At 43.0% G+C, this 26,026-nt stretch overlaps 5 protein-coding genes across 11 annotated transcripts; 4 read left to right on the top strand and 1 right to left on the bottom strand.

Annotated features, from left to right (window-relative positions):
- The first annotated feature begins 714 nt into the window (after nucleotides 1–714).
- On the top strand, nucleotides 715–8,729 carry fer (fer (fps/fes related) tyrosine kinase). 3 transcript variants are annotated; one of them, XM_074689898.1, is made up of 20 exons: nucleotides 715–1,039; nucleotides 1,799–1,942; nucleotides 2,360–2,491; nucleotides 2,570–2,743; nucleotides 2,985–3,084; nucleotides 3,217–3,400; nucleotides 3,942–4,079; nucleotides 4,161–4,280; nucleotides 4,525–4,647; nucleotides 4,757–4,955; nucleotides 5,071–5,169; nucleotides 5,263–5,469; nucleotides 5,601–5,723; nucleotides 5,829–5,885; nucleotides 5,991–6,109; nucleotides 6,272–6,366; nucleotides 6,459–6,582; nucleotides 6,731–6,885; nucleotides 6,971–7,093; nucleotides 7,184–8,729. In XM_074689898.1, exons 2-20 carry the CDS (start codon nucleotides 1,874–1,876, stop codon nucleotides 7,318–7,320), a joined length of 2,478 nt encoding a protein of 825 aa, XP_074545999.1. In that variant the 5' UTR covers nucleotides 715–1,039; nucleotides 1,799–1,873; the 3' UTR covers nucleotides 7,321–8,729. The 3 variants fall into 3 exon arrangements, with proteins under 3 accessions (XP_074545999.1, XP_074546000.1, XP_074545998.1); XM_074689899.1 differs by having other exon boundaries at nucleotides 1,796–1,942; nucleotides 5,266–5,469; XM_074689897.1 differs by having other exon boundaries at nucleotides 1,796–1,942.
- A 247-nt stretch (nucleotides 8,730–8,976) lies between these two features.
- On the bottom strand, nucleotides 8,977–10,818 carry cdc26 (cell division cycle 26 homolog). Of its 2 annotated transcripts, none has more exons than XM_074689904.1 (3): nucleotides 10,687–10,818; nucleotides 9,382–9,485; nucleotides 8,977–9,213 (listed from the first exon to the last, which is right to left on the bottom strand). In XM_074689904.1, exons 2-3 carry the CDS (start codon nucleotides 9,460–9,462, stop codon nucleotides 9,010–9,012), a joined length of 285 nt encoding a protein of 94 aa, XP_074546005.1. In that variant the 5' UTR covers nucleotides 9,463–9,485; nucleotides 10,687–10,818; the 3' UTR covers nucleotides 8,977–9,009. The 2 variants fall into 2 exon arrangements, with proteins under 2 accessions (XP_074546005.1, XP_074546004.1); XM_074689903.1 differs by having other exon boundaries at nucleotides 10,636–10,779.
- Nucleotides 10,763–15,772, top strand: prpf4 (pre-mRNA splicing tri-snRNP complex factor PRPF4). Of its 3 annotated transcripts, none has more exons than XM_074689902.1 (15): nucleotides 10,763–10,835; nucleotides 12,188–12,393; nucleotides 12,469–12,655; nucleotides 12,739–12,826; nucleotides 13,089–13,168; nucleotides 13,508–13,601; nucleotides 13,700–13,794; nucleotides 14,030–14,088; nucleotides 14,249–14,372; nucleotides 14,447–14,536; nucleotides 14,659–14,781; nucleotides 14,893–15,000; nucleotides 15,147–15,265; nucleotides 15,363–15,469; nucleotides 15,558–15,772. In XM_074689902.1, exons 2-15 carry the CDS (start codon nucleotides 12,222–12,224, stop codon nucleotides 15,642–15,644), a joined length of 1,533 nt encoding a protein of 510 aa, XP_074546003.1. In that variant the 5' UTR covers nucleotides 10,763–10,835; nucleotides 12,188–12,221; the 3' UTR covers nucleotides 15,645–15,772. The 3 variants fall into 3 exon arrangements, with proteins under 3 accessions (XP_074546003.1, XP_074546001.1, XP_074546002.1); XM_074689900.1 differs by having other exon boundaries at nucleotides 10,779–10,878; XM_074689901.1 differs by having other exon boundaries at nucleotides 10,781–10,854.
- Nucleotides 15,773–16,443: 671 nt separating this feature from the next.
- On the top strand, nucleotides 16,444–18,719 carry atp6v1g1 (ATPase H+ transporting V1 subunit G1). Its single transcript, XM_074690433.1, has 3 exons — nucleotides 16,444–16,636; nucleotides 17,702–17,802; nucleotides 17,971–18,719. Exons 1-3 carry the CDS (start codon nucleotides 16,555–16,557, stop codon nucleotides 18,142–18,144), a joined length of 357 nt encoding a protein of 118 aa, XP_074546534.1. The 5' UTR covers nucleotides 16,444–16,554; the 3' UTR covers nucleotides 18,145–18,719.
- Nucleotides 18,720–19,408: 689 nt separating this feature from the next.
- On the top strand, nucleotides 19,409–25,667 carry slc31a1 (solute carrier family 31 member 1). 2 transcript variants are annotated; one of them, XR_012599735.1, is made up of 6 exons: nucleotides 19,409–19,600; nucleotides 22,346–22,488; nucleotides 22,609–22,681; nucleotides 22,820–22,988; nucleotides 24,078–24,381; nucleotides 24,447–25,667. XR_012599735.1 is itself a non-coding variant. In XM_074691017.1 (5 exons), exons 2-5 carry the CDS (start codon nucleotides 22,348–22,350, stop codon nucleotides 24,277–24,279), a joined length of 585 nt encoding a protein of 194 aa, XP_074547118.1. In that variant the 5' UTR covers nucleotides 19,409–19,600; nucleotides 22,346–22,347; the 3' UTR covers nucleotides 24,280–25,667. The 2 variants fall into 2 exon arrangements, 1 of the variants encoding a protein (XP_074547118.1); XM_074691017.1 differs by having other exon boundaries at nucleotides 24,078–25,667.
- Nucleotides 25,668–26,026: the final 359 nt, after the last annotated feature.

Raw genomic sequence — 26,026 nt, 5'->3', positions numbered from 1 at the left:
GTACCTGTCCCTGTGCCTGACCTGAGTCTGTCTGAGTAACCGGTTGGACAGAAACTGATTTCATTTTTTGGGAAGGGAACTCCACCCACACTCTGCTCCTATTGGCTGAGATGAACACTTATTTCACTTACCGCGAGCACACAGTCTAATTTCTGAAGTCGTCTGTTGGCCTGTGGTCTCAAACAAAACATGAAGATGTCCAGCCCACACAGGAGCATGTTAGGGCTGTGTGTGTGTGTGTGTGTGTGTGTGTGTGTGTGTGTGTGTGTGTGTGTGTGTGTGTGTGTGTGTGTGTGTGTGTGTGTGTGTGTGTGTGTGAATTTGTGACAGTGATATCAACTGGCTAAAGACACTGAAATAACTTTTTTGTTTTATAACCACAGCATGTTTTTAAAAAAGCTAGTTTCTCTTATTTCAAATAAATAAGATGAAATATAGATTATTACTTTATACCCAAACCTTTCCAATGATTTTGTACTTATCTAATTATTTTAAATGTTTATGGCCTTAAAGGTGCAGTTTAGGATTTATTAAACTGCAATAACAGGAACATTTCGTTTTACTGAAATAAAGCTTAAAAAGTTGGAAAACCAGGAAGCACAGTTTTTATAAACACACACACGCGCGCGCGCGCACGCGCACATGCACACGCGCACATGCACACGCACACACACACACACACACACACACACACACCTTTCCCCCTTTTCCGTTTCCCGCGGAAGCCCCTCCCTGTTAGCCGATAGCTCGTTAGCTCAGTAACCGGACGGCAGGAGGAGTCTCCCGGGAAACGGAGCAGAAATCTTGGGGAAGAGGATAAAATGAGTCCGCTGGGGGACGGCAGGGGAGCGCGGTGACCGGACAGAAAATCTGCCGCCGACCATAGCGTCCCACGGAACCTCAAAACTGCTGAAAACTCCCGAAGAAGAGCCGAAAAACACCGAACCTCTCCCGACTGTCCCAGTCCACCTCCTCCTCCTCCCCAGGCTGCTTCTTCATCATTTACCTGATTCACAGGGATCCACAGACACTATCACAGGTGATACCTGTCACATCACCTGCCGCCTGTCTCTCACCAACTTCAGATACTTGCTGTCACCTGTCTTTAGCATGTTAGCTGAGATTCCCTACGAATGGAATGGGACTACCGTTATTCCGTTAGCATGCTAGCTCCAACATTCCATTAGTTTAAACGGAAGAAGGCAGCTAGCACTAGCATAGCTTGTGTTTTTATGTAGGTATGATGGAATGTGGAAAGTTCATTAATAGAGTGCTTGAAAAAATTAATAATATTTTAAAAAGTTTTTACACTTTAAATGGATAAACATCTTCATTAGAGAAATTAGGGGACAATTGTATGCTTCTAAAAGTTTAAAAGTGGGCAGGGAAGCAGGAAGAGACAAGATTTTTCCGAGAGTCAAACAAAACACGATGCACAACATTACAGTTTGATATTACACATCACACAGTTAAATTATATTACAGATTGGTATTATAAACAGTTTAATAGTGAGTATCACATACAGTTTAATATTAAACATATAATTTTTATATTACACATTGCACTCAGTTAAATGTAAAATTTCAAAGTTTGAAATTACACATTACACAAAACTAAATAACAAAATATGTTATTATTATTGTATTACATCGATACAGTATGTGTCTGTCAGAACATATTTCATAGATAGATGGAGAGGTGTGTTTTCAGATCAAATGTTCATTGGTGAGGAGAGATTTATATGGATTATATGTTTTTACAACACCATGATTGTCTGTTTGTCTCTCTCCACAGAAGACCATGACCTTTGTCCTCGCTCCTTCCTGTCTTTAGCCTGTGTGTGTGTGTCTTTTCGTACGTTTGAGGTCCAAAATGGGGTTTGGTCGGGATTTGAGGAATTCCCATGAGGGATTACTGAAATTGCAGGACTGGGAGTTAAAGGTAAGAAAAAAACTGAGCAGGTGTCCCATGTCCACCAGGTGTAGAGTATCTCTGCTGATATTTGTAAAATATAACAAATGTTGTTGTTCTTCGTGCAGAGACCACTCGTTGTTGCTTAAGTAGTACAGGAGTTTCAAAATCCTTCAGCCTGTGACCCCTAAAAACTAGAGACCAGTGACCCCCTGCTGTGAGAATACACTAAAAGGCAAATCAGTGAGGAGTTCTGAGTACTTATTTGTTATTGGCCCTCGTTATCTTTATAGACTCAGTTTAAAACTTTGAGCACAGGTGTTCACCGGGTTAGCATGCTTAACTAAGAGGGCAGCTTGTCGGGTAGTTGCTCAGTTTTCTGTTGTTCCTCCCTTTCAAAAACACCTGTTTACTCCTAACTCTGTCTGTGTGTGTGTCATCCTCTAGCTGCTGGAGACAGTGAAGCGTTTCATGACTCTGCGTGTAAAGAGTGATAAAGAGTACGCCGCTCTGCTTCTTAGTATGACCCAACAAACAGAGAAACAGGAAACAGCTGATTACATCAGCACCGTCAGCAAGGTGAGACACACCTGAAAGCCATGGTCTCTCTCCTAGACCTAGTCGTAGTTCTGGTCTTAGTGTTGGTCTCTGTCTCAGTCCTGGTCCCAGGTGGTTCGGCAGACGGAGGTGTTGGGTCGGGTCATGAGGAGCCATGCTGATGACCTGAACTCAGGTCCTCTTCATCGCCTCGCTACATTGATCAGAGACAAGCAGCAGGTGAAGAAGTGCTACCAGAGTCTTCATCAGCAGCTGGAGAGCCACAACCATAAGGTGTGTGTGTGTGTGTGTGTGTGTGTGTGTGTGTGTAGGAGCAGCTTTAAAGCTGAGCTTAAATTAGCTCTGAGCTAATTTACTCTGCAGTCCCTGAGAAGGTCTCATGACAAATGCCTACATCATCATCACTCTCTTTGATAAAACTTCAGATCTTCACAGCGTTAAAAACAGGGTGTGTGTGTAAGTGTGCCACTCCGTTGCCCACACACAGATGTTGACTTCCTGTTGTTGTTCCTAGGTTACCAGGAGTGACCTGGACAAACTGAAGGCCACATATCGTCAGCTGAGCCGTGATGCTAACAATGCCAAAGAGAAGTACAGAGAGGCTATGGCTAAAGGTAACCGCTCTGTTTATGAAACTTCCCAAAGTTCACCTTTAAATAAATCCTTTTGCTTATCTTGGTTAAAGTTTTAAAGGTCTTTAGCTGGTTTGTAAGGTCTTCATAGGGCTTGATCTCTCCCTCTCACAGGCAGGGAGGCAGAGCGTGCTCGAGATCGCTATGACAAAGCAATGGCGAAGCTTCATAACCTCCACAATCAGTACGTGTTGGCGGTGTGTGGCGCTCAGACACAGCAAGATGAACATAGACGCCGTGCTGCTCCTGCTCTGCTCGACGGCCTGCAGAGGATGCAGGAGGACATGACGCTCGCCCTGTGAGTCACATGACCACACACACTGGAACTGGCGTGTTGACATGCTCTCTGACATTTTATGTATATGCTGAATGTCTTACTAACTGACGATGGATGTGTGCACAATATTTGGCGTTTCTGTGATTACCAATAAGAAAGGTTCCAGATTGATTAAGCTGTTTCATCCAACCTTTTTTGGTTTCTTACTGTCTGGTAATCAGGCGACTTGACCGACTCTGAACTGTGAAGCTCACTGACATCAGGTGATGGAGAGATCTCTCTTGAACTGATGTGATCTGGTCATGGAAATATGGACCTCAATGAAGAGAGACTCATTTGATCTACAATTTTCTCTTAAACCTAAAACCAGCAAAGAGAAAGAGGCTCAGAAAGAGATGCTCAGAGAGGGATGTAAAGGGAGACCTCACATGAGGATATGTTAGCTCTAGCTGTTATCAAAAGATTGATGCATCTTACCTGAAGTGCTGCTGCTGTGCTCTCCTGTCAGACTGCGTCAAGGAAGCAGCTGCTGATATGTGTGTTTGTTTATGTGTGTGTGCAGTAAAAGTATCCTGGAAGAGTACTGCGAGATCAGCAGTCTGCTATCTGAAGAGATTGTTAAAATTCATCAGGAGATCTCGTCATCCATCGAGCAGATTGACCCTCTCACAGAGTACCAGCACTTCATTGAAGCCTACAGGTGAGACGGTCACTAAGGTGACAGCCTGCCTGTCCATTGATCTACTCCTGGCTACCATGATAACTGTCTATGTCCCCTTAGGTCTCCAGAAACACCAGAGGCCAGCGTGGAGTTTGACTCCTCCCTGCTGGAGGAGACAGACAATCTGCCAGCCAATGAGATCCTCTGGAACACACTGACTGCCGACAGCCTGCAGGCCATGTGAGCTCCTACAAAATAAAACTCTCAATCCACAATTTACTGACCCTGCAAAAATGAAAGTCTGCAGGTCATGTGAGCGCCTACAAAATAAAACTCACATCACACTGTTTACTGAACTTGCCAAAATAAAAACCCGTCATTCCTCTTCAAAGAGAGTTCGAGAAAAGTTGGAGGTTTTTAATACACAGCAGGAAGTCATCACGTCTTTGAATGTGTGTGGGTTTGTGTGTGTGCTTGCCTGCAGGTTGTCATCAGCATCAGAGGAGCTGTCGTTGACTCAGCAGAATCTGCAGACAAAGGAGGCATTGGCTGAAGACTTGGACTCTAAGATTCAGACGAGTCAGCAGAGCACGGAGAGGAAGAGCGAGTGAGTCAACTGACTGAATTAAAAAGTAGAAGAAGAAGAAGCTTCCTCTCTTTCTGCCTGTCAACCTCCCTCCTTCTCTCCCTCTCTGACTGGTGTATCTTGCCCACAGCTGTGTCCTGCTGCTCAGTCAGAAACTCTCTCTCCTCGAACTTCATCATGCCGTCCAATCACTGCGTAGCTCTGAGGCCCGCCTCTCCTCCCAGAAAGCCCTGCTGGACGCCAAGATGGCTACTGCAGCCACTCCTCCCCCACCACCGCCTCCCCCTGCGTTGCCATATGAGGACGATGCTCGCTCCGTCGGCTCCACTGTAAACATCCACTCACTGATCAACAGAGCTGCCCTTTCAAAATAAAAGACTTTATTGTATCTTAAGAGCTTCACTTGACCACAGTGTTTGTGTGTTTGTATGTGTGTGTTTTTAGGATAAGTCTAAGGAAAGGAGTTCTCGGTTTGATACTCTGCGTCACTCCCTGGCCGGAATGATTCGCTCTCCTAAGGCCATGTTAGGCTCCTCGTCTTCTGTGAGTGACACCTGTGGGTCTTCCAACTGTCTGACTCTACACCTGTCTGTCTGTCTCTGACCTCTTTGTCTGTTGTCTGTTTCTGACCTGCAGCAGTTCTTTGATGTGATCCCAACCTCAGAGCGCCCCCTGGCGGATCAGGAGTGGTACCATGGAGCAATTCCTCGTACTGAGGCTCAGGAGTTGCTACGACAACAAGGAGACTTCCTTGTGAGAGAGAGTCATGGGAAACCGGGGGAGTACGTCCTGTCAGTGTTCTCCGATGAGCAGAGACGCCACTTCATCATCCAGTACGCCGATGTACGTACCAACACACACACACACACACACACACACACACAAACACACACACACACACACACACACACACACACACACATACATTTAACAGTCCATCCCTCTCTGTTCCTCTCTATTCCTTGCTATGGTAGAGTCAGTACCGCTTTGAGGGGACAGGTTTCTCAACCATCCCTCAGCTCATTGAGCATCATTTCTCCACCAAACACGTCATCACCAAGAAGTCTGGGGTCGTGCTACTGAACCCCGTTATCAAGGTAACATTGTTTGTTTACGTTCATCACAGCTGATTGGTGATCCTGTACTTAATGTCACATGAACAGCTTATTACATATGTATTGTGTGTCTGTGTGTGTGAAAAGGATAAAAAGTGGATCCTGAACCATGAGGACGTCACGCTGGGCGAGCTCTTGGGAAAGGTGACCTCACTTCCTGTTTCCTTTCATCATTTTTTAGCTTTCAGTTTATTGTAAACAACGCCTTTTCTACAATTCCCATCATGCCCTGTGTCTGCTGGTTGCCAGGGTAACTTTGGTGAGGTGTTTAAAGGAACACTGCAGCGGGACAAAACGCCGGTGGCCGTTAAGACTTGTAAAGAAGATTTACCGCCAGAGCTGAAGATCCGCTTCCTGTCAGAGGCCAGGTGACATCAACACACACACTCACATATATACACAAAAAAGTCATACTTTTTATGATAGTTCTTAGCTGAGCACGACTTCTGGATGTCTCATTGGCTGATGTGTCTTGAAGCCTGTTTGTGATTGGCTGATGTGTATTGAAGCCTGTCTGTTATTGGATGCAGGATCCTGAAGCAGTATGACCATCCTAACATCGTTAAGCTAATCGGTGTCTGCACGCAGAGACAGCCAATTTACATTGTCATGGAGCTGGTTCCTGGTGGGTGGAGCTAATACACTCAGTGTCTTGTCTTGTTCTGTTGATATATTATTTCTAAGGTGTGTGTGTGTGTTTGTGTGTGTGTGTGTCAGGTGGAGACTTCCTCTCCTTTCTGAGGAAGAAGAAGGACGAGTTAAAGACGAAGCAGCTGGTTCGTTTCTCTGTGGATGCTGCGGCTGGGATGGCGTACCTGGAGAGTAAGAACTGCATCCACAGGTAACAGAGAGTCTTCAGTCTGTGCACACACGATCTGCTCAGGTGTAGCCTCCTCATGAGTATCACCTGGATCAGGCTTTGACATCAGCTAAAAAATGTGCTTCTTTAATATCCACCCATCTGTTTCCCTGCCTATCTGACCTGTTAGGGACCTGGCAGCGAGAAACTGTCTGGTGGGAGAGGGCAGTGTGTTAAAGATCAGCGATTTTGGGATGAGCCGTCAAGAGGACGACGGAATTTATTCATCATCAGGGCTCAAACAGATTCCAATTAAATGGACCGCACCTGAGGCCCTCAACTATGGTAACACCTAAAACACACACAACAGAAACACACACACACAACTGTGATTGACTGTTAATGAGAGGTCCTCTGTGATTGGCTGCAGGGCGTTACAGCTCAGAGAGTGATGTGTGGAGTTATGGGATCCTGCTTTGGGAGACGTTCAGCCTGGGGGTGTGTCCTTATCCTGGAATGACCAATCAGCAGGCTCGGGAGCAGGTGGAGAAAGGTGAAGTGATGATCTGTTATTGTTACTCACTTTCTAAAGCGTAAGAGAAAAGGTTTCTGACATAATCCTTCCTCCTCGCCTTGTTGCTAGGTTACAGGATGACATGTCCCCAGCGTTGCCCTGATGACGTGTACAAAGTAATGCAGCGCTGCTGGCAGTACAACCCTGAAGACAGACCCAAATTCTCTGAGTTGCAGAGAGACCTCGCTGCCATCAAGAAGAAGTGATGACATCCTCACTCACCTTGCCACTATCACAGAGACTTTGATGACATCACCATTCACCCAGCAGAGACAGTTTCGTTCTCAGCAGTGTCCTTTTTGTTTGTTTGGTGGGCGTGGTCAGCAGGCGCAGAAGTTAAAACACTAAAACAGCCAATCCACTTTGAAGAATGACTGCAAGATGATGATGATGTCAGAATGTCAGCACACACTGAGCATGTCTGAAAGCGAACAAACACTACACGTGGAAACGTCACGTTTAAGGTGCAAACAAGAACAACAAAACTATGCTAACCTGCCAACAGTTAGCATTTAGCATGTGCTAAAAGTACAAACAAACACTACACTCATGTTAGCATGTCAAGGCTAGTTCAGGAAGCCTCTAAAACATGTTATGCTAACAGTGAGACAGCACTGAGAAAAAGTCCAACAAGAGGACACAGACTCTCTCTCTCAAACACACACACAGGAGATAATCCTGGAGGAAATGAGGAGCCGATAGCTGAGCATGACTTCTGGATGTTTTTGAACACAGCGTGTCTTGATTGGATTAAATTCTGATAACAGGAAGTATCATAAAGAACTGTTTGCTTAGTGTTGCTGATCAAGGAGGCTTATGAGACTGATTAAACTAGAAGACAGCTGATTGGTTGGGAGGAGTTCCTGAAAAAACAAAAAAAACAAAATGAGAAATGAGGCGTTGACTCTTCAAACACTTTTTTTATTTATTCACGTGTTTGTTTTAAAGTTTTCCACTATTTGAACGTAGAAAGTGCCTAAACATTAAACTAAATAAGCTACAAGGTTAACAGACCGTCATCAGGTGTATGTGAAGCCACGCCCCCTTTTACTACTGTACCATGGCAACAGCATCAACACTAAAATGTCTCCTCTGCTGAGCACCAATCAGCTGATTGACTGAAACCAACCTTTTTATTTATTATATTTCTACTTTTCTATGTATCTCGAATTTTAATTATGATTTTTATTCTGAAAATTAGCAGTCATTCCACTCGGACCACGCCCACACAAGCCGATGTTTCTATTTTGGCCAATCAGTGATAAAGATATGGTTTGTCTCTTTGAAGTAGTTTGTTTACCAAAATGAAACCTCTTTTTTTGTTATATTTTAAACTTTATTTGATGAAAAGTTAAAAAAGGTTCAGCACTTACTGGGTTCTGTCCTTATTGTGACTGACTAACAGCCTAAAAGCATAAACTACAGAGTCCTGATTGGTCACTTCACTTCAGAGACTGTATGAGGGCAGAACCTGCTGCTGATGTCAAAGCTCCAGAGCGCTGCCTATTTTCACTGTAAATAAACTGCAGATGTTTTTACGTCACATTTTTTATATTACTTTAAACTTCATAAAAACATTGTTGCATTTATTAAAATAAAAGTTATCACACAAACATTCACAGGAGTCTGTTCTGTCTAATCTGAAATGTTTCCACAAAGCATCCTGAGCCCAGTCCATTGCACAGACACCTGTTCTTCAATTTGTGTCATAGACTCTTCTGGGGATTTTCAGTCAGTAGTTACATGTCTTTATATGAGATGAGGTTTGGTGATCAGTCTGACTTTAGTATTGATCAGCGGTCAGGTGAATCTCACAGGCAATACAGCAGATCAAGTGGACACACCAATGAAAACATCAAAGATTTATTTACTTATTACATTTTTATTTGTTGAGATTAAAACTGTAAACTTCCAAATAAGGTCGGCAGCGTGGCTGGTTTGGGGTGGGGCTTGTAACCAATCCGCTCATTAATAAGCTCTGCCCTTGAAGCTGCAGTGGAGGAGGAGGCCGAGGCAGAGGCTCCACCCCCAATAATGTCAACGCTGATCACAGAGGCCCCGCCTCCCGACTCTGCCTCCTCACGTTGACGCTTTCTGGCCTGCAAAAGAACAAAACACATCTTTAGAGAAAGGAGAAGGTGGAGGAGAATCGTGAAAATCTAAAGTGTTTTTCAAAGAGATGATCGGTATTAATATAAAAAGAGTTTTTTTAATTAATGAATTACAGCTTTCATCCACACAGAGAATACTGGGAGTAAAATGTCAACCTCAAGCTCCTTCTTGACGCTTTCAAACTCTTCTGTGTCGTCAATTTTCAGCTCCAGACGAGTCGGTTTCCTCCTCAACATCTCGAATTTAAACCAGTGGAAACCTTTATACACACACACACACACACACACACAAAACATGAAGTTGATCAATGATTTAACCAACATACTGACTAGAGCCCGACCGATCAATCGGGCTGATAATGCCTGTCACCGATTAATCGACATCAGCCGAAATGTAGCCAATTAAAAAAATCTTTGCTCCACAGAGATTTTGTGGCTCCTGCTCCTGTGTCTGTGTGTTGGGCTGCACACTGCACGAGTGCCTGCCCCCTCTGTCCACCATTATCTAATGTAAGACTATAGAATGACGTTTTAACATTGTGTAAGTTGCTTTTTTGTGAGATAAACAGAGATAAATGCTACTGTTAATTCACACGTCCACCATTATCTAATGTAAAACTACACTACGGCGTTTTATCATTGTTTATGTTGCCCATTGTGTGTTTACATTTTTTTTTTACTTACTGTGTTTAAATTTTTACTTCTTTATTTATTATTGTGTTTAGAGCTTGTTCTTGTTTATAATTGGTTTACACTACAGTTCTTATGTTGACAGTTTTATAATTTAAGTTCCTTGTTTTAATTTAATAGTGTTCTATCTTAGTTATCTCAGTCTTGAATCATATGGGTATTATAATGATTTGTGATTATACACAGTATATATCCTGTGTATATCAATGAACTTATTTTATATATCAGCCGATATATTGGAAATCAGCTTTTTTTTGCCCCCAGTATCGGTATCGGTATCGGCCCCAAAAAATCCCATATCGGTCGGGCTCTAATACTGGCAATAAGTTAAAAGCAAGATTAACAGACATTACATTTTTAATTAGAAGACAGACACAATTCAGGCTTTTTAACGGATTGACAAACAGTTTATGTTCATGTAATTTTGGAGGGAAATGTTTGTAAACAGAACATTATGGATCTTTTCTACTTTACTTAACTATTCGATTTTTTTTTACATCACCTACCTACGCGACCCTCTACTGAACCTAACTACAGAACCTTCCTACAAACCCGACTACACAGATTTTCTTATAGAACATAACTAAAAAACCTAAATCATTAATACAGTATCTGAGTGCCGTACACAACAGCGTAGACAGACGCTGGTGCTAAGCTAACGCTACCTACCTTTTGAACGTATGAAAACACAAAATATGACCTGAACTTTAAACTTCTTACTTCACTTTCGTGCGACAGTTAGAGCAGCGGGATCAAGCGGGAGAAGTTTACCCTGGAAAAGTTTCCTTTAAGATGTGTTTGGGTCAATATTTCCGCGGGTTTTCGTCTTGTTGTGACTGTTGCTCACCGGAAGAACAACCTCTGACCCGAGAGGTGTAGCTGTGTTTACATCCGGGTCCCTCGGCTCACAGACGCAGCAAGTTGGTGTTATAAACACGAGTGAGTTTAAATCAGTCTTAACAGGTGAGTCTGTGTCAGAGATAGGATGAAACTTTTTTTCTTATCTTTCCAGAGAATATGCCTCCTTTGCGTACTTTCTCGGGTTTGTCTGACGTCAGAGTGTTGCTGAATGAGGCTGTGTTTTAAGTCGTGTGTTTGAGCTAAAGCTAATTGCTAACAGACGCAGAGCTCCGCGTTTCAGATTTTTAGCCCTTACTTTGCCTTTGTTAACCTGCAATCTTTACCCGAACCTCTCTGTTATTTACTCCCTGTAAATGACCCACACAAAAGGTTTAATAATTACGAACATAAATAAACCCTTAAGCAGACAATGATACTAGACATGGTTAAAAAGTTATTCAGACTGACTACAGAATTCAGTTGTGCGTGATGACTCTGATCTGTTCCTGAAAACATTAGGTGCGTATCATAGCTCCATCCTTCCTTCCACCACTTGCGTCTTCCCTCCCACCAGAGATGCATGGGAGAGACGCGAGGAAATGAAGAGTAAAATGAACAGTAACAAAACTTTTTCTTCCTTTGACCTGTTCAACAAACACATTCATATGGAAAAAAAACTGCTGTCTGTTCATTCTGTGCACTATATGGAAGCACATTGATCAGCTTATTAGTAAAATGCGTCATTTTTGCATTATTTATTGATTACTTAGCCTTTATCTAGAGAGCATCAGATCGTGAACCTGGAAACTTATATATTAAACTAATATAACCTAGTTTATTGTGTCTCTGAAAGATATTATTCATGAAATTTAAGTTTTCAGTATTAATCCTCCACTATAATGAGTTCACGATGGTTATGTTCAGGATTTTGTGCTCTAAACTCACGACAAACACTTTTTAATCCCAGCTTTATAAGCTGTTTCTGAATGACCTTCGGCATTGTTGTCAGCTTGTTTTTTCTCTCTCATTGAACTCTGTTGTGTTTGTGAAGTTTCATGTAGAAAATTCGGAGCTGCTGCAGCGTCTAATCAGTGAGTGATATTCCACATGGGGGCGAGTCTGTCAGTGAAAAGACTTCTGCAAAGCCTGCTCTTATGTTTCCTCGATCATAGGTCCTCAGATCAGTTTCCTTCCACAGCTCTCCTCCGAGCACAATTAACACTTTGGCACAGAAAGTACTTTTGGCGCCACAGAGGAGAGAGGAGGCATGAATTATTGCTTTGAAATGCACCCATGGGAAGTAAAGCAAGAACACATGGGTATTAATGCAAAACACTGAAGAAGAAGGAAAGAGATCTGTGCAGTTTCTAAACATGACATAAGAGGTTATTTATTTTAAATTTTCATTGTTTATGTTTGGGTATTTTTCCAGGCAGCCTCAAGGGGAAGCAGCAGGTGAGGAAAACATGTCGGACGATGAGGATATGGCCCCGGCTGTGAAGAGGAGTAGAGTTTTCTATGGAAGCTTGGAGGAGAAAGAACGTGAGCGTCTGAGCTTACAAACAGGGAGCAGCACAGGAGCAGGAAGTGATGCTGTGAAGGCAGGCATTGAGGCAGGAAACATCAACATCTCCTCAGGTTAGTGTGATGTCCTAAAGCGACAGATGGACTGAACATGACAGGTATAACTCACTTTCACATAATGCCCTGCAGGAGAGACACTGGAGATAGAGGAGCGTGTCAGTGAGCGTCAGCAGGAAGCGCTTGCTGCATTTGAGCGGCGACGAAGAGCACGGCAGATCACTGTATCCACAGACGATGCTGAGGTGAAGGCCGGCCTCCGAGCACTTGGGGAGCCAATCACATTGTTTGGAGAGGGACCGGCTGACCGCAGAGAAAGGTAAACAAACAATCTTTATAAAAACAACAATCAATGAGAAATATATTTACTGACTGTGTGTGTGTGTGTTTGCGTGTGATCAGGCTGCGCAGTGTTCTCTCTGTGGTCGGGCCAGACGCTCTGAAGAAATCGAAGAGAGATGAAGACAGAGCCAAAAGATCCCATGATGAGGTCAGAGAATACACACACACACACACACACACACAAATGTACACAACAATGTTAACTAGTCTTTTGTCTAAGAAACTTGATATTTACCATCATCAACCTAAGGCTGGACCTCCTGACTCCTGTTGCCATGGTGAATCATATCATCAGCTCATGTCTGAACACTTATCAGCTGTTCCTGATGGTTTGTGTGTCTGAAGGAGAGGAAAAATCAGCAGCTGGTTCTATTTTAAAACCTGTTCCTTTTCTCTATGACTGATCACAGTGCCAGCAGACTTGGTACCATGAAGGCTCCGCCTCCCTGAAAGAAGCTCGCCTCTGGATAGCCAAATACTCTCTACCCCTGTAAGTCAAGCAAGCTAACCAATCCCACACTCTTACCTCACTTCTTGTTTTATCAGTGCTGATTACTGATGCTGAGGCTGCTAGTTAGTTGTTAGTTGCTGCTCTCTTTGCAACTCTCAACCTGTGTGTTAGCCACCCCCCACCCAACACACACACACACAAGAATGCACAAAACATTCAAATGAGGTCCAACCTTAAGCGAACAATCAGTGCTCAAACTCTGACGGGCGGCTGCTGACTGAACACACCTGGCTGGTCAGCATCTCCCACTGCCTCTGAGTCAAGGCAGAAAGGGGATCAGCTGTAACTAACTAAAACTGTCCGTGATTGTCTGCACAGTGCAGTGAAGCGTCTGGACGCTGCACGTGCTCAAAAGGAGGTTTCTGAGTCAACCAAGACGATCCGACAGCAGGAATTACACAAAAGTCTGAGAGTAAGCTGGACACACACACTCACACACTTGTATCAGTCTTTTCCTTCATGTGTGAAGAAATTTTATATATTCTTATTCTTCTTTCTCTTCTTTTTTAGAATCTCAACAACTTCTGCAGTCAGATTGGTGACGATCGACCAATCAGCTTCTGCCACTTTAGTCCAGACTCCAAAATGCTGGCCACTGCTTCTTGGTATGAGGCCCACCCACATCAGCACAAGCTCACTCAAATTGACACAAACTGTTAGCATGTACACCAACACTTGTAGAATAAGCATAACCATTAAGAGAATTAACAATGAAAGATAGAATTTTCAGTTAGCATTAGCATTTGATACAGCATTAGTGTATTGTTTCATCACTGATCTCATTCAGCTGCACATCAGTCATGATGAAGCTGATGCTAACATGCTAGCCTGCCCCTACAGGAGCGGCCTATGTAAGCTGTGGTCCGTCCCCGACTGTAACCTGATCAGAACGCTTAGAGGTGGGTATAATGCACATTCGTTGGATAACTCAATTTGAGTCTTATCACATCTATAACATGCTTAACTTTAGATTTATAACAACAGTGTTATTATGAGAGCGTAACTTGACATCCTGGTTGACTGAGACTCTCTCTCTGCGTGCTCTCTGATTGGCTGAAGGACATAACACCAACGTGGGCGCAGTAGTCTTCCGTCCTCAGGTTGGCATTTGCCTTGATGAATCAGATGTCAGCCTGGCATCATGTGCTGCAGATGGATCTGTGAAGCTCTGGAACCTGGAAAGGTGAGGAGGGCTTAGTAACATCATTACTGGCTGCCCCAGTACGCTCACTCATGCCTGTCTGTCTGTTACCGCAGTGACGAGCCAGTGGCAGACATCGAAGGTCACACCGAACGTGTCTCCCGAGTGTCTTGGCATCCTTCTGGAAGGTTTCTGGGAACAACCAGGTACTAAACATATTCCTGCCTCCAACCTGTCTCTTTTCCTTTTACCTGTCTTCTGCGATCTCTCTGCTTCTGACCTGTCTCTATCTGTATAACCTTTCTCTTTCTTTTTCACCTTTGTGTAGTTATGATAACTCATGGCGTCTGTGGGATCTGGAGGTTCAGGAGGAGATTCTCCATCAGGAGGGTCACAGCAAGGGAGTCCATGACCTCAGCTTTCACCCAGATGGCTCACTGGCTGCTACAGGGTACACAAATACTTCACACTACTACACAACTACTTCACACTGCTGCACAACTACCACCCTCCTCCAGTGTCTAATAACCCCCCACTCCCCTTTCTGCTCTGATCCAATCAGAGGGCTGGATGCTTTCGGCAGAGTCTGGGACCTTCGAACAGGTCGCTGTGTTGTTTTCCTGGAAGGACACCTGAAAGAGATCTACAGCCTGCACTTCTCACCCAACGGGTCAGCCAATCAGAGTTGCACAATTGTACACAAAGCCAATCAGAAACAAACAGATCACCAAAATCTTTGATCTGAATACAAGTTTTTACACAATGTGAGAAGAATTATTTCTCTGTGTGTGTGTCTGTTTGTCTGTCTGACTTCAGGTATCACCTAGCCACAGGAAGTGGAGATAACACCTGTAAGGTGTGGGATCTGAGAAACAGGAAGTGTCTGTACACAGTTCCCGCCCACCAAAACCTCTTGTCAGCTGTCCGTTTCCAGCGTAAGTCTCATAATCTGTCTGAATCTGCTGGTATTTTGGTCTACAGATACATACTTCCTGTTTGTGTCCCTGATCTTTCTTCCTGTACTTCATGCAGCTACAGACGGTCACTTCCTGTTGACGGGAGCATATGACAACACAGCAAAAGTTTGGAGTCACCCAGGCTGGATGCCACTGAAGACACTGGCTGGACACGAAGGAAAGGTAGATGCTACTCTCTGATTGGTCTGTTCTTACACTGTGCTGTGATTGGTGGAGATAAGTCAGGTTAAAGTAGTGTATTTCTTTCCAGGTGATGGGTGTTGATGTGTCACCTGATGGGAAACTGATCGCCACAAGCTCCTATGACCGAACCTTCAAACTATGGCTTTCAGAGTGAACTCATAATGAGGGCATGATGATTTCATGGCAGGATATGTTTGGCTTTAGTAGTTTTGTTTTCCACATATTAAATGTGTTTGTTTGTTTGTTCTTTTGTTTTTTTAATAAAGAAAACATTTAAATTTCCACCTGGTTTTTTTTTTCAGCCTAAAGGCTTTTATTAAAAATAATCAAATATGATAAACTGACAGACAGACTGACTAGGTGGTACTCAGTTTTTGGTGCACTGCTGCAACCTACTGGAATGAGTTAGTGGTACAACCACAACACTGAACGCTTTATCAGTAACACTTGAGTGATGAGAAAAAGTTTGGTGATTTTTTTCTTTCATTCCTGTGGGTTTAGATGGGATACCATCTAACAGGTAACTGATAATTTGCATAAAGTATCAAGGTCCACAAAAAACAACTTAATGAATTTTTCCAAAAATAGTTTAATGACACAGTTTTTCTATCTTCCTTACTCCAGCTTCTAAAAAACAAGAACCAGTGAAGCTACAGAACAGCCCACATTCAAAAGCAAACTGCAGGACCCACATCCAACAAATTAATGTAGAGAATTTCATTATATCATATCATCATACACGTAACAAAATGTAGTCTATTTATTTGATTATGAGTTTGCAAAATAAACACACAAACGCAGTCTGTATATTCATTCATTTCATTATAAACACCATATGATTTTAGTCTGCTATAGGTGGTGGGTAGTCTGAAAACAGCAATTTCTGGAGGGTTTTAAATAAAGTTTATTCAAATAGAAAAAACTCCCCCCGTGACCGAGTCACGTGACTGGGCCTGTGATCGTGACGCGTTATCAGCTGACTGCAGACCAGAAGAAGAAGGAGAAGCAGCTGAAATCCTCCATCGACCTTCATCAGTCCTGTATTTCTCCGCTCCTCATCCGACATGGCGAGTCAGTCCCAGGGCATCCAGCAGCTTCTGCAGGCTGAGAAGAGAGCGGCCGAGAAGGTGGCCGAAGCACGCAAGCGTGAGTACCACGGGCGGCCCGAGAGCCCCACAGGCCCGGGAGAGATCCGCAGGATAGCCAGGCGGAGAAACCAGCAAATAAGAGAAAAATAGAGAAACAAACCCCTGACCAGATCAGAGTAGGAGGATTTAGCTAAAAACGGGGCATCCAGAAACTTTACCTACTCTGGAATGAGCAGACACCTAAAAATGTGTTTTTGTTTTATTAATTTTCAGTTATTTTAATGATTAACAAGATCAGCGTCATATAGTTCCTGTTTTTAATTTTTTTATAAGGTCCCCTTAATCCAGACTAATACAGTTACTCATAGTTCAGACTATTACATGCCCACATAGCTCAGACTGATAACCCTCATCGTCCAAACTAATACAGGCCGATAGTTGAGACTAATATCGGTCCTCATCATTCTGTGTAGTACCAAATGAAACGTGTCAGTATAAATTCTGTTTGTTTTGTTTTTTTTTAATTTTCTTTCAACATCTTGAGAGTTTTCATTTATGGTTTTTGAATCCACATCTCCTATAAGAAGCAGAATGTTGGATGGAGTTGTAATTGGGTTCAGATTATTTAAACAAAACTTCTGATTGTAATCTAAATTAACCAGAACTATTTTATTTACACTACATGACACTAAGAATATTATTTCTGAGTTTGACATAAGCTCTAGACTTTCCAAAGAAAAGATAAAGTGATAGTTCCAATGTTCAATGTCTTTTTGTCATGGTTGATTATTTTTAACTAATTTTAAATCTATCACCAAGTTCTTACCGACTGCCTCCTTTTAGGGTTAAATAAGTTAAAAATAAAAACAGGGGTAGACACTAACAGTGAGTCAGCCTCAGAGCATCATGGGAAATGCTGTCCTGTGATACAGAGTCAGAGATCCAATCAGACTGATTCAATCATAGGAGACAAACAGCAAACACTGTGTGTGTGTGTGTGTGTGTGTGTGTGTGTGTGTGTGTGTGTGTGTGTGTGTGTGTGTGTGTGTGTGTGTGTGTGTGTGTGTGCGTGTGTGTGCGTGTGTGTGCGTGTGTGTGTGTGCATGCGTTTGTGTCCCTGCAGGTAAGAATCGTCGTCTGAAGCAGGCCAAGGAGGAAGCTCAGGCTGAGATTGAACAGTATCGTCTGCAGAGGGAGAAGGAGTTCAAGACCAAAGAGGCGGCAGTATGTACAACTTACACACAAGAAACAACATAACAAATTTTGAACATTATGTAATACTGAACAGATGATTATTATGTCTGTGTATTTTATTTAATTTTAATTTAAGCTCTTATTTTGAAAGCGCTTTTGTCCATAACCCGGTTGCATTTGATTTTGCGGTGATTTCAGGCCCTTGGTTCCCATGGTAACAGCGCAGTGGAGGTGGACCGGGACACGGCCGAGCGGATGGGACGTATCCAGAACAGTTACCGTGGTAACAGGGAGACTGTGTTAGGCGAGCTGCTACGACGGGTCTGTGACATCCAGCCAGAGTTTCACGCTAACTATCGTGTGGCTGGCTGAGGGGTCGGCACCTTGAACACAATGAAGCTGCAGAGGGGCGGGGCAAACGAGGAGACATGGACGTTAGCACGTTAGATTTGTTAGCTTCTGTCACAGCAAACACCTTTTTAAGTTAAATCCAAGTTTTTGTGACTCAAAATGTTCCTACAGATAACTTTATTTTGAAGGTGCAGAGTTCATCATTTCCTGTTTTCCTGCCCCAGACAACCTTGGTAAATGTTGTTACTGTATTGATGTTTACGAAATATTTATGAATATTATAGCTAATTTTGCTGCTTTACAGTAAGAAAAAAAAAAAAACTTCCTGAATCTATCAAAATAAAAGTCTTAGTATGGGAATAAAATGGGCCAATCAGGCATCAGTTTGGTGTGAGTAAGTCATAGTTAACAAGGTGATGTCATTTTTGTTTAACCTTATGCTTCAATCAGGAGTCTCAGCTCAGCTCTGATCTGTGATGGCTTTTATTGTGAAACTCTTGTGCTGTTAATGTTTTTTCTGTATGTGACTTCCTGTTGATGTTTGTGAAGTGACCATTTAAACAAAAATTAAAGTGGTCGATGATTGGCTGAACCTGTGTGAGTGTGCTCTGTGATCTGACCTGTGGGACTACTGAAGGCCAGCAGGGGGTGCTCATCATGACACCATCAAATCCACGTTTAATCTTCAATATTGAGCTGTAGATAATCTGTTTAAAGGTGAAAAATCTGTGCTGAGGAACATGCTGTGGAAAACTGATGTTAAGATAACATTGCCTATCAGATAAACCTGAGTGCTGCACACACCTGAGGTCACCTGATGTAATATCTTACTAACACACAGTAATAGTGAATGAGGACATGGTGTGATAAAGCATGTGTAAATGTGTTTCACTATGTGTGTGTGCACACGCGTGCACATTAGTGAATAAAACTGATGAATACCTTATTAATTAATCCAAAAAGTATCCACAGGTTAGCTCTTTATTCACATGACCTCACCTTTACCTGAGGAAGACTTCCCTCTGCCTCTGTGTACTTATCATAAACATTGACAAACCATATATTCCTAATAGAACAGCAATAATAATGATAAAAAAAAGATAATAGAGGAAAAACTTAATTTTAGGGCTTGAGCACCCCCCATGGTTTTTGTGCCTCACGCGCTGGTCACCTGACCCCCTCAACACGAACACCACATACGTGGCTCCCACAAAGTCCCGCCCCTCAGCTCTGGTCTCATCCTGTGATTGGTCCGAACTGTTAAACCTACTTGTCTCCTGTGCTCTGTTTCGTTCCTCCCCCACGCTCTGCGTAACTACGTCATGACGTACGGAAGCGGCGCAGCAGAGAGGCAGACGGGAGAAGTTAAAGATCAGAGAGTTTATTTTTCCTTTTCTGTTCCTCAGCTCTTCTTTTACCCGACTGTCTGAGGAATCCACTTTAAAACGGAGAGGAAGAGTTTCCACCAAGTTTCCAGGTGAGCTCGGTCACGGTGTGTGTTTGTGTTTTTGTGTTTGTTTGCGTGTGAGTGAGAGAGTGTTCGGAACTCAGTCACTGACCTCTGCTGATACACCGCTCTAAGGACTGCTTTCCGAAGTCTTAGGCAGAATTTGACTGTTTGAAGGATTGTTCCATAAAGATGAGAGCAAACTGGTGACACGCGTGGACCCGAGGTGCATCTGTTTTCGTCAAACTAAGATTTTTAGGTATGGTAAAAGGCCACGAGCAGCGCTTCAGTCAGCGCCGAGTTACAGGAAATCTCGCGTTTGTGGGCAGGTGTCCAGCTGAAGTCTGGCGCGTGCGTGCGCGTGCCCTCATTGTAGTCAAATTATAGTAGTCAGCTATGTCAGGCTGGTATGAAGGTGAGATCAGAGGGAGGACATAATTTTACGGATTCTTTATAGCACGAGGACATGTCAGGTCACTGCGCACGAGGCTGTTAAATCACTGTTATCTTAACACTGAGAGGAGAACACCTCTCACATGACCTGGTGCAGGTGTGGGGACTGAATCTGCAGGTTATGAGAGCAGACTGTGATGTGTGTGGTCTGTATAAAATGAGTGTGTTACATGTTAAGGTGAGTGTGTGTCATATATCATCCTCCCTGAAACTGAACTAAATAAAACAGCAAGAGCTCTTCATTAACATTGTCCTCTGCTCATAGCTCATTGCTGTCCTCACAGTTCTTCTGTTCGCCAAATCAGGCAGTATCCTCAGGTAAGCAAGTGTATCGCCTATCGTGTGCTGCACTCCACTGAAGTCTGTGTCCAGCAGACAGAAAATGTCAGTTCCCATAAAGCCTGTAAAAGGTGTAGTTCCCCGGGGGGCCACTAGATTTTTGTCTCTAGCTTGAGTTAGTCCCCATAGAGCTCAATTTTAAAATGAGCTGCAGTTCCCTGAGTGTCCACAAGAGTTTGTCTGAGCTGATTTACCCTCTGAATCAAAGGATAAAAAAAGAGTCTGAATCTTTGGTCTCAGCAGAACAAAGGAGCAACTTCTTTTTCATGCACAGGAATACACATGTGCAGACCAACATTGTTCCCAGAACACCGTTTCCCTGTTTGTGTTGGACAGGTTTGATTTTCCTGCACAATGTGTGTGTTTTTGACTGTGTAGTGTATGTGTGTTTGTGTGTGTGTGAGAAGAGGACTCTCATATTTCAGTGAAGCTGCAGCTCAGCCTGATTTATCACAAACAACCTGAGCTTGTCTGTTTGCATCCACCTGTCACCTGTGTTTTTACAGAGAGGTTAGTAGGTGCGTGTAAGAGTGCCTGAGTTCAACAGTCAGTGACTTGTAGAACATCTTCAGATAAAGGTACGACAGGCTCCCTGAGGTCAAAGTTCAGACACGTTGCTGGTTCAGGGTCGATCCTGGCGCTACCGCTCTGTGATTGGCTGAGACAGCTGCAGGTGAATGATCAGGTATTGGTGCTTCAGGTGATTCCAGTTTGTGGGAAAGACTTGATCCTTAGTGAAACGTTTAAAATCTTCCTCTGTGTGTGATGTAGAAGAAAAGGGTCTATGACTCCGCCCTCATCTTTAGGGTCAGGCATGTCGACTATAATGGTGCACAGAGTGAAAATGCTTAATCCTCCGTTATTTACCCTAATGTTGCATGTTGACCATGAAGAATGGCAAGGGTTTTCCTCAACATCAGTCTAAAAGAATGGAGCAGGCACAAACAAACTGTTGCCCGCCTCCTTGAACCATGTGTATCATGTATGGGCTCCAGGTATGATGTGCTGGTGAGAGATCATGTTTTGGGTGGAACCTCACTCTGATGAGGTCACGTTTCCCACTGGTCTGATGGTGACTGCACTCTGAGCTTGTGCTAACTTCTACTGACAATAAACAAGAAGTTTAGCGTTGCTGGCGGCAATGGCTGACCTTCCTGTTAATGTTAATGGTGCTCTAATTTAATTGGGTGATGGCATATAGATCCTCTGAGTGCTGTGATTGGTGGATTCTGGCTCCTGTACCCTTAGGGCTCGACAGCCAATCAGATTACAGAGGATGGTCTGCGAAACGTCAGGCTGTTTCCCTGGTAGCGCCAGTGTCTGATGGTCACTGGGATGTTAGTGTTTAGTTGCTTTCTGTCCCTTAAAACGCCAGGACGAGTGTGAGGAGGAAGACCAAGGTAAGAGAGAGAGCACTTCACTTTCTATTTTAAAAAAAGATGCTAAATGACTATATCACGAGCAGGTGAGAGCTGTCAGCAGCACACCTGTTGAGTCTGACTGAGACTGAGACTCTAACAAAAGGTTTCCTACAATCTGACCAATCAGGATGTTATTTATCATTATTGTGCTCCAACTGGCTGATCAGATTTTAGTCTAATCTGTAAGTGGATAAATAAGGAGAAAAATAAAAAATATAAAAAGATAAATGAATAAAATTGTACATGTATGAATGATGAGTATGATAAAAATAAATAATAAAACCAAAAGATTTTTGAATGTTTATTGAAAACCCTCAATTCATCAATTATGCTGGAAACTGTAACACTTTACATTGCTCTATCACGCTATCACTTCCTCTCTGTCACTAACTACCTAACTATATCACCCCCTCTCTATCACTCTATCATTCCTTCATTCTCTAACTTTATAACTTCATCACTTCACTCCCTCTATTTCTCACTCCATCACTCACTCACTATCACTTTTAGAACAGGAAGTGGAGCATCCCCTAACCAAAAACTCTGGTGTGTTCTCCTGCAGACATGGACCATAACCACATCAATCACAGCACCATGGGAACTGACCACGCCCACCACCATCACACGATGGCCCCACCCACCACAAATGGACATGACCATGGAGGAGGAGGAGGAAATGGAGGCCATGAGGGCCATGGAGGCATGGTGAGACAGGCTAACAATGATAGCAATGATGTTAGCATCATGTGACTGTTCCTACTCTAAGCTTTTCCTGGTAGCCATATACAGAGCTAACATGCTAACACAGCACCTGTTGTTGTCTAGGTAATGACCTTCTACTTTGGCTATGAGAACGTGGAGCTGCTATTCACAGGGCTGCTCATCAACTCACCAGGAGGTCTGCCACCCATTGAGCCCTGTTCTTTAATTAAGGATCACTAATTAGACTTGTTTTGATTGTTTTATTTCTATACTGGTAGTTTTTTCGTCTCCCTGTGAATACTGACAAGCCCATTTCCTTCTGTCGTCCAATCAGAGATGGTCGGTGCATGCATTGGTGTCTTCCTGTTGGCTGTCCTGTATGAGGGGCTGAAAATGGGTCGGGAGACACTGCTGCGCCGCAGTCAGGTCAACGTCCGCTACAACTCCATGCCACTGCCTGGGGCGGATGGGACGGTTCTGATGGAGACGCACAAGACGGTTGGGTAGGTGAAATGGGCTAACACTGACGGCACTGATTCACAACAGGAAGTGGTGACAAGACCTTACTCAAAACAGATACATTATTGTGAACATTAAAAATAACTCAAGGAAAATTTCTTCCGAATCACAAACATGTCAGTCAGGGCACGGAGAGGGCTGAGCTACCTGTTGAACTTAAGTCCCGCCTCTCAAGACGCTCTTACAGGTAACTGTAGAGTACAGATTCTGGGTCTTGGTCCTGTTCTGGTTCTGGTTCTTCAGCTGCTTTGTTGAGATGCTCTGGCAGGTTCTGATTGGAGCGTGTCGGTCCTCATTGTGTAAACGGGATAACAAGAACAATTAGAAATCTAATTAGAGGAAATTTTTGTAATTTTTTTCTTGAAGAGGTCTGTGTGGCTCTGATTTTTTTGTTTTCAAAAAGAAAGTTTAATCTTAGATCAGTTTTCTCCCCTTGTCACTGATGAAAAGATGACCAGTGTTTAGAGGTAGAACATTGCAGTTTTGCAAAGACTTTGGACTTTTTTGGGGTGAAACTGAAACAAATGAATCTGAGCAGCACAGACCTGAAGACTCTACTTCTGTTTCTGCTGTGCCGTATGAGCCCGCCAGGTGGTGCTCTGCTGCCATTCACTTTATATGGAGGGTTAACACACTGAGGCTAATAACACAACTTAACGCTAACAGCAAGGTGTTAAATCATAAAATGTGATACTAGTAATGATGCTAATGCTGATTTCATAACAACTCTACATGAGTGAAGGGCTAACAGGTGTTTAATTTCAGAGGATATCAGTGTGATGTTTCTGGTTGACATGAATGCTAACAAAGCTAACAGCAGCCAGACAGTGTTAAAAATGAAAAAAAAGAAAGATTCTTTGTCAATGTACATTAGTAGCTAAGCTATGTTTTTCTATGCTAACATTAAAATGCTTTGCAGCGTGCACATGCTAATGTGAACACTGCTAGCAAAAACATAATTATTTATTATAGTTTGTAATCCTAATGCTAATGCTACTAACACTCATAGCAGAGCAAATTCAATGATTGAGTTTGATGCTTAAAATAATGCTAACCTACCTCTTATTTCTTAGACAACGGATGTTAAGCCCTGCCCACTTCCTGCAGACCCTGCTGCACATCGTTCAGGTGGTCGTCAGCTACTTCCTGATGCTCGTCTTTATGACCTACAATGCCTACCTCTGCATCGCCGTGGCAGCCGGAGCTGGCATGGGCTACTTCCTGTTCAGCTGGCGAAAAGCAGTGGTGGTTGACATCACTGAGCACTGCCATTAGAGAGCTGCTACCTGCTGGCTGCTTGCAGCCCTTTTTGTGCTGCAGACTAGCATCAGGTTGTTTGGTTTCTGCTGAACATGATAAAATGCTAACGCCAATCCTGTCACTATGTTAGCTCGCTAGCAATCCTGGGACTGCAAATCCCAGGATGTTAGTGTTAAATTGAGTTAGCAGGTATTAGAGACACTAAATGACTAATGTTTCTCTGTAACCATGGTAACACCTTGCTTTAGGTTAGCATTCACACTAACGTAGAGAAGTTAGCGTTAATGAAAACACTGAACATTGGCATTTTTCATCAATATCACATCTTTTTATATTTTCTTTAATTTGAGCTGGTGGAGCTGGTGGTCAAGTTGGCCAATCACAGCTCATATCACCGTTGAGGTTTCTAATTGGCCAAAACCACATCATGATGTTTTTTTATTCACCTTCTGGTGCCATGACGTTAACGTCAGCTCATGTGGCTTTTATACACACCTGCTCTTTTAGTTGGCGTAGCTAGCAGCTGGCTAGTATAGGAAAACGTAAACATGAATCTGAAACACCATAAAGGGTGGAAAGAGTTTCATTTAGATTTTTCATTTCAATTAAAAATTTAAAAAAAAAAAAAAATTTCAGGTTTTTTTCATCACAAACTGTTTTTCTCAAAATCATCTCATCGGTTTTTAATAACTCTGTCCCTGAGCAGCCAATCAGAGCTCGGATAGTCAAGACAATAGATGTGTTTATTTGTTTATTGTTGGATGTAAACTTGACAATTTAAAGTCATGAATATAATTTAAACTTGTAAAAAATTTTAAACGTCCTTTTTTTCCTCGGCCACCGTCGGCCTTAAACTGACACCTGCTGCCTTAACCAGCCGACGGCGGCCGTGTGGAGTTTCTGGTCTCTTTGCTCCTTAAAGGTGTGTTGCTGAAAGAGGTCAAAGGTCAGGAACAATAGGTGGTTTGTTTGGAAAGACAAAAAAACCAAAACAGAGTGTGGCAACTTCCTGACTTCTGTGATGTATTGAATTGTGAATTATTGTGATTATTTCTTATTGGTTCACACTGGGAGGTGGGCAGGGTTAACGCACTGGACCAATCAGGTTGCAGGGACAGATTCCAGTTACTGGATTTTGGGTAACGGCGACACCATGGAGACAGTTTACATGCTGCAGGCCTCACACAGACACACCCTGACAGGAGCAGTGGTTGTATGTGTGTGTGTGTGTACGTATAAGAGAGTGTGTGTACCTGTGTGTTCAGGCTCTTAGTGTGAATCTGATAGCCTCTGTGTCTTTAAATGAAGTTGATGAAATCTGTCTGAAGGAAAAGTTCGTGTTGAAATGTCTACAATTTCGCAAATGCTGGAATCAAAAAAATGGAATAAACTTTATGAAGAAACTCTTCCTGGTCTTCTCATCTGTGTGCAGCACATTACCACTGTTTTAATACACAGATTTACATCATTAGTGCATCAGTATGACTGTAGCTGTTCACCAACACGTAGGTCTGATAATTCATCTCTACAGAGCAACTCATTAGCTCAAATCTTGATCCTGTATCAGAGTTATATGCCTATGGATATTCACAAAATCACATCAAAGCACATTTTACCTCTAATCAAAGTTCAGTCTTTAGAAACAAGAGCCTTTTAAAACACTGGCTATACTTTTCAGAATGTTACCCCACTCTTCTCAGGTTACTTCCTTCTTTTCTTCCTGTAACTTTCTGCTCTTTTTTGATCATTTATGCTGTTTGAA

The sequence above is a fragment of the Halichoeres trimaculatus genome, unplaced genomic scaffold (assembly GCF_033239565.1).
Source record: "Halichoeres trimaculatus isolate MK-OKI-2021-1 unplaced genomic scaffold, fHalTri1.1 fHalTri1_scaffold_16, whole genome shotgun sequence".
NCBI classification, from domain to species: domain Eukaryota; kingdom Metazoa; phylum Chordata; class Actinopteri; order Labriformes; family Labridae; genus Halichoeres; species Halichoeres trimaculatus.
Note: the sequence above shows the minus strand (reverse complement) of the source record. Positions and strands in the feature narration are given on the sequence as shown.

What these genes read in the sequence shown, in the direction of transcription:
- fer (XM_074689898.1), top strand. Translation starts at nt 1,874, where the DNA reads ATGGGGTTTGGTCGGGATTTGAGGAATTCCCATGAGGGATTACTGAAA. An exon ending in TACTGAACCCCGTTATCAAG is followed by an intron (nt 5,724 to 5,828) that starts GTAACATTGTTT and finishes GTGTGTGAAAAG; the next exon opens with GATAAAAAGTGGATCCTGAA. An exon ending in TGGGCGAGCTCTTGGGAAAG is followed by an intron (nt 5,886 to 5,990) that starts GTGACCTCACTT and finishes GCTGGTTGCCAG; the next exon opens with GGTAACTTTGGTGAGGTGTT.
- cdc26 (XM_074689904.1), bottom strand. Translation starts at nt 9,462, where the DNA reads ATGTTGAGGAGGAAACCGACTCGTCTGGAGCTGAAAATTGACGACACA. An exon ending in GCGTCAAGAAGGAGCTTGAG is followed by an intron (nt 9,214 to 9,381) that starts GTTGACATTTTA and finishes GTTCTTTTGCAG; the next exon opens with GCCAGAAAGCGTCAACGTGA.
- prpf4 (XM_074689902.1), top strand. Translation starts at nt 12,222, where the DNA reads ATGTCGGACGATGAGGATATGGCCCCGGCTGTGAAGAGGAGTAGAGTT. An exon ending in GCCAAATACTCTCTACCCCT is followed by an intron (nt 13,169 to 13,507) that starts GTAAGTCAAGCA and finishes TTGTCTGCACAG; the next exon opens with TGCAGTGAAGCGTCTGGACG. An exon ending in TGGCTGGACACGAAGGAAAG is followed by an intron (nt 15,470 to 15,557) that starts GTAGATGCTACT and finishes ATTTCTTTCCAG; the next exon opens with GTGATGGGTGTTGATGTGTC.
- atp6v1g1 (XM_074690433.1), top strand. Translation starts at nt 16,555, where the DNA reads ATGGCGAGTCAGTCCCAGGGCATCCAGCAGCTTCTGCAGGCTGAGAAG. An exon ending in GGTGGCCGAAGCACGCAAGC is followed by an intron (nt 16,637 to 17,701) that starts GTGAGTACCACG and finishes GTGTCCCTGCAG; the next exon opens with GTAAGAATCGTCGTCTGAAG. An exon ending in TCAAGACCAAAGAGGCGGCA is followed by an intron (nt 17,803 to 17,970) that starts GTATGTACAACT and finishes CGGTGATTTCAG; the next exon opens with GCCCTTGGTTCCCATGGTAA.
- slc31a1 (XM_074691017.1), top strand. Translation starts at nt 22,348, where the DNA reads ATGGACCATAACCACATCAATCACAGCACCATGGGAACTGACCACGCC. An exon ending in ATGAGGGCCATGGAGGCATG is followed by an intron (nt 22,489 to 22,608) that starts GTGAGACAGGCT and finishes GTTGTTGTCTAG; the next exon opens with GTAATGACCTTCTACTTTGG. An exon ending in GAGACGCACAAGACGGTTGG is followed by an intron (nt 22,989 to 24,077) that starts GTAGGTGAAATG and finishes CTTATTTCTTAG; the next exon opens with ACAACGGATGTTAAGCCCTG.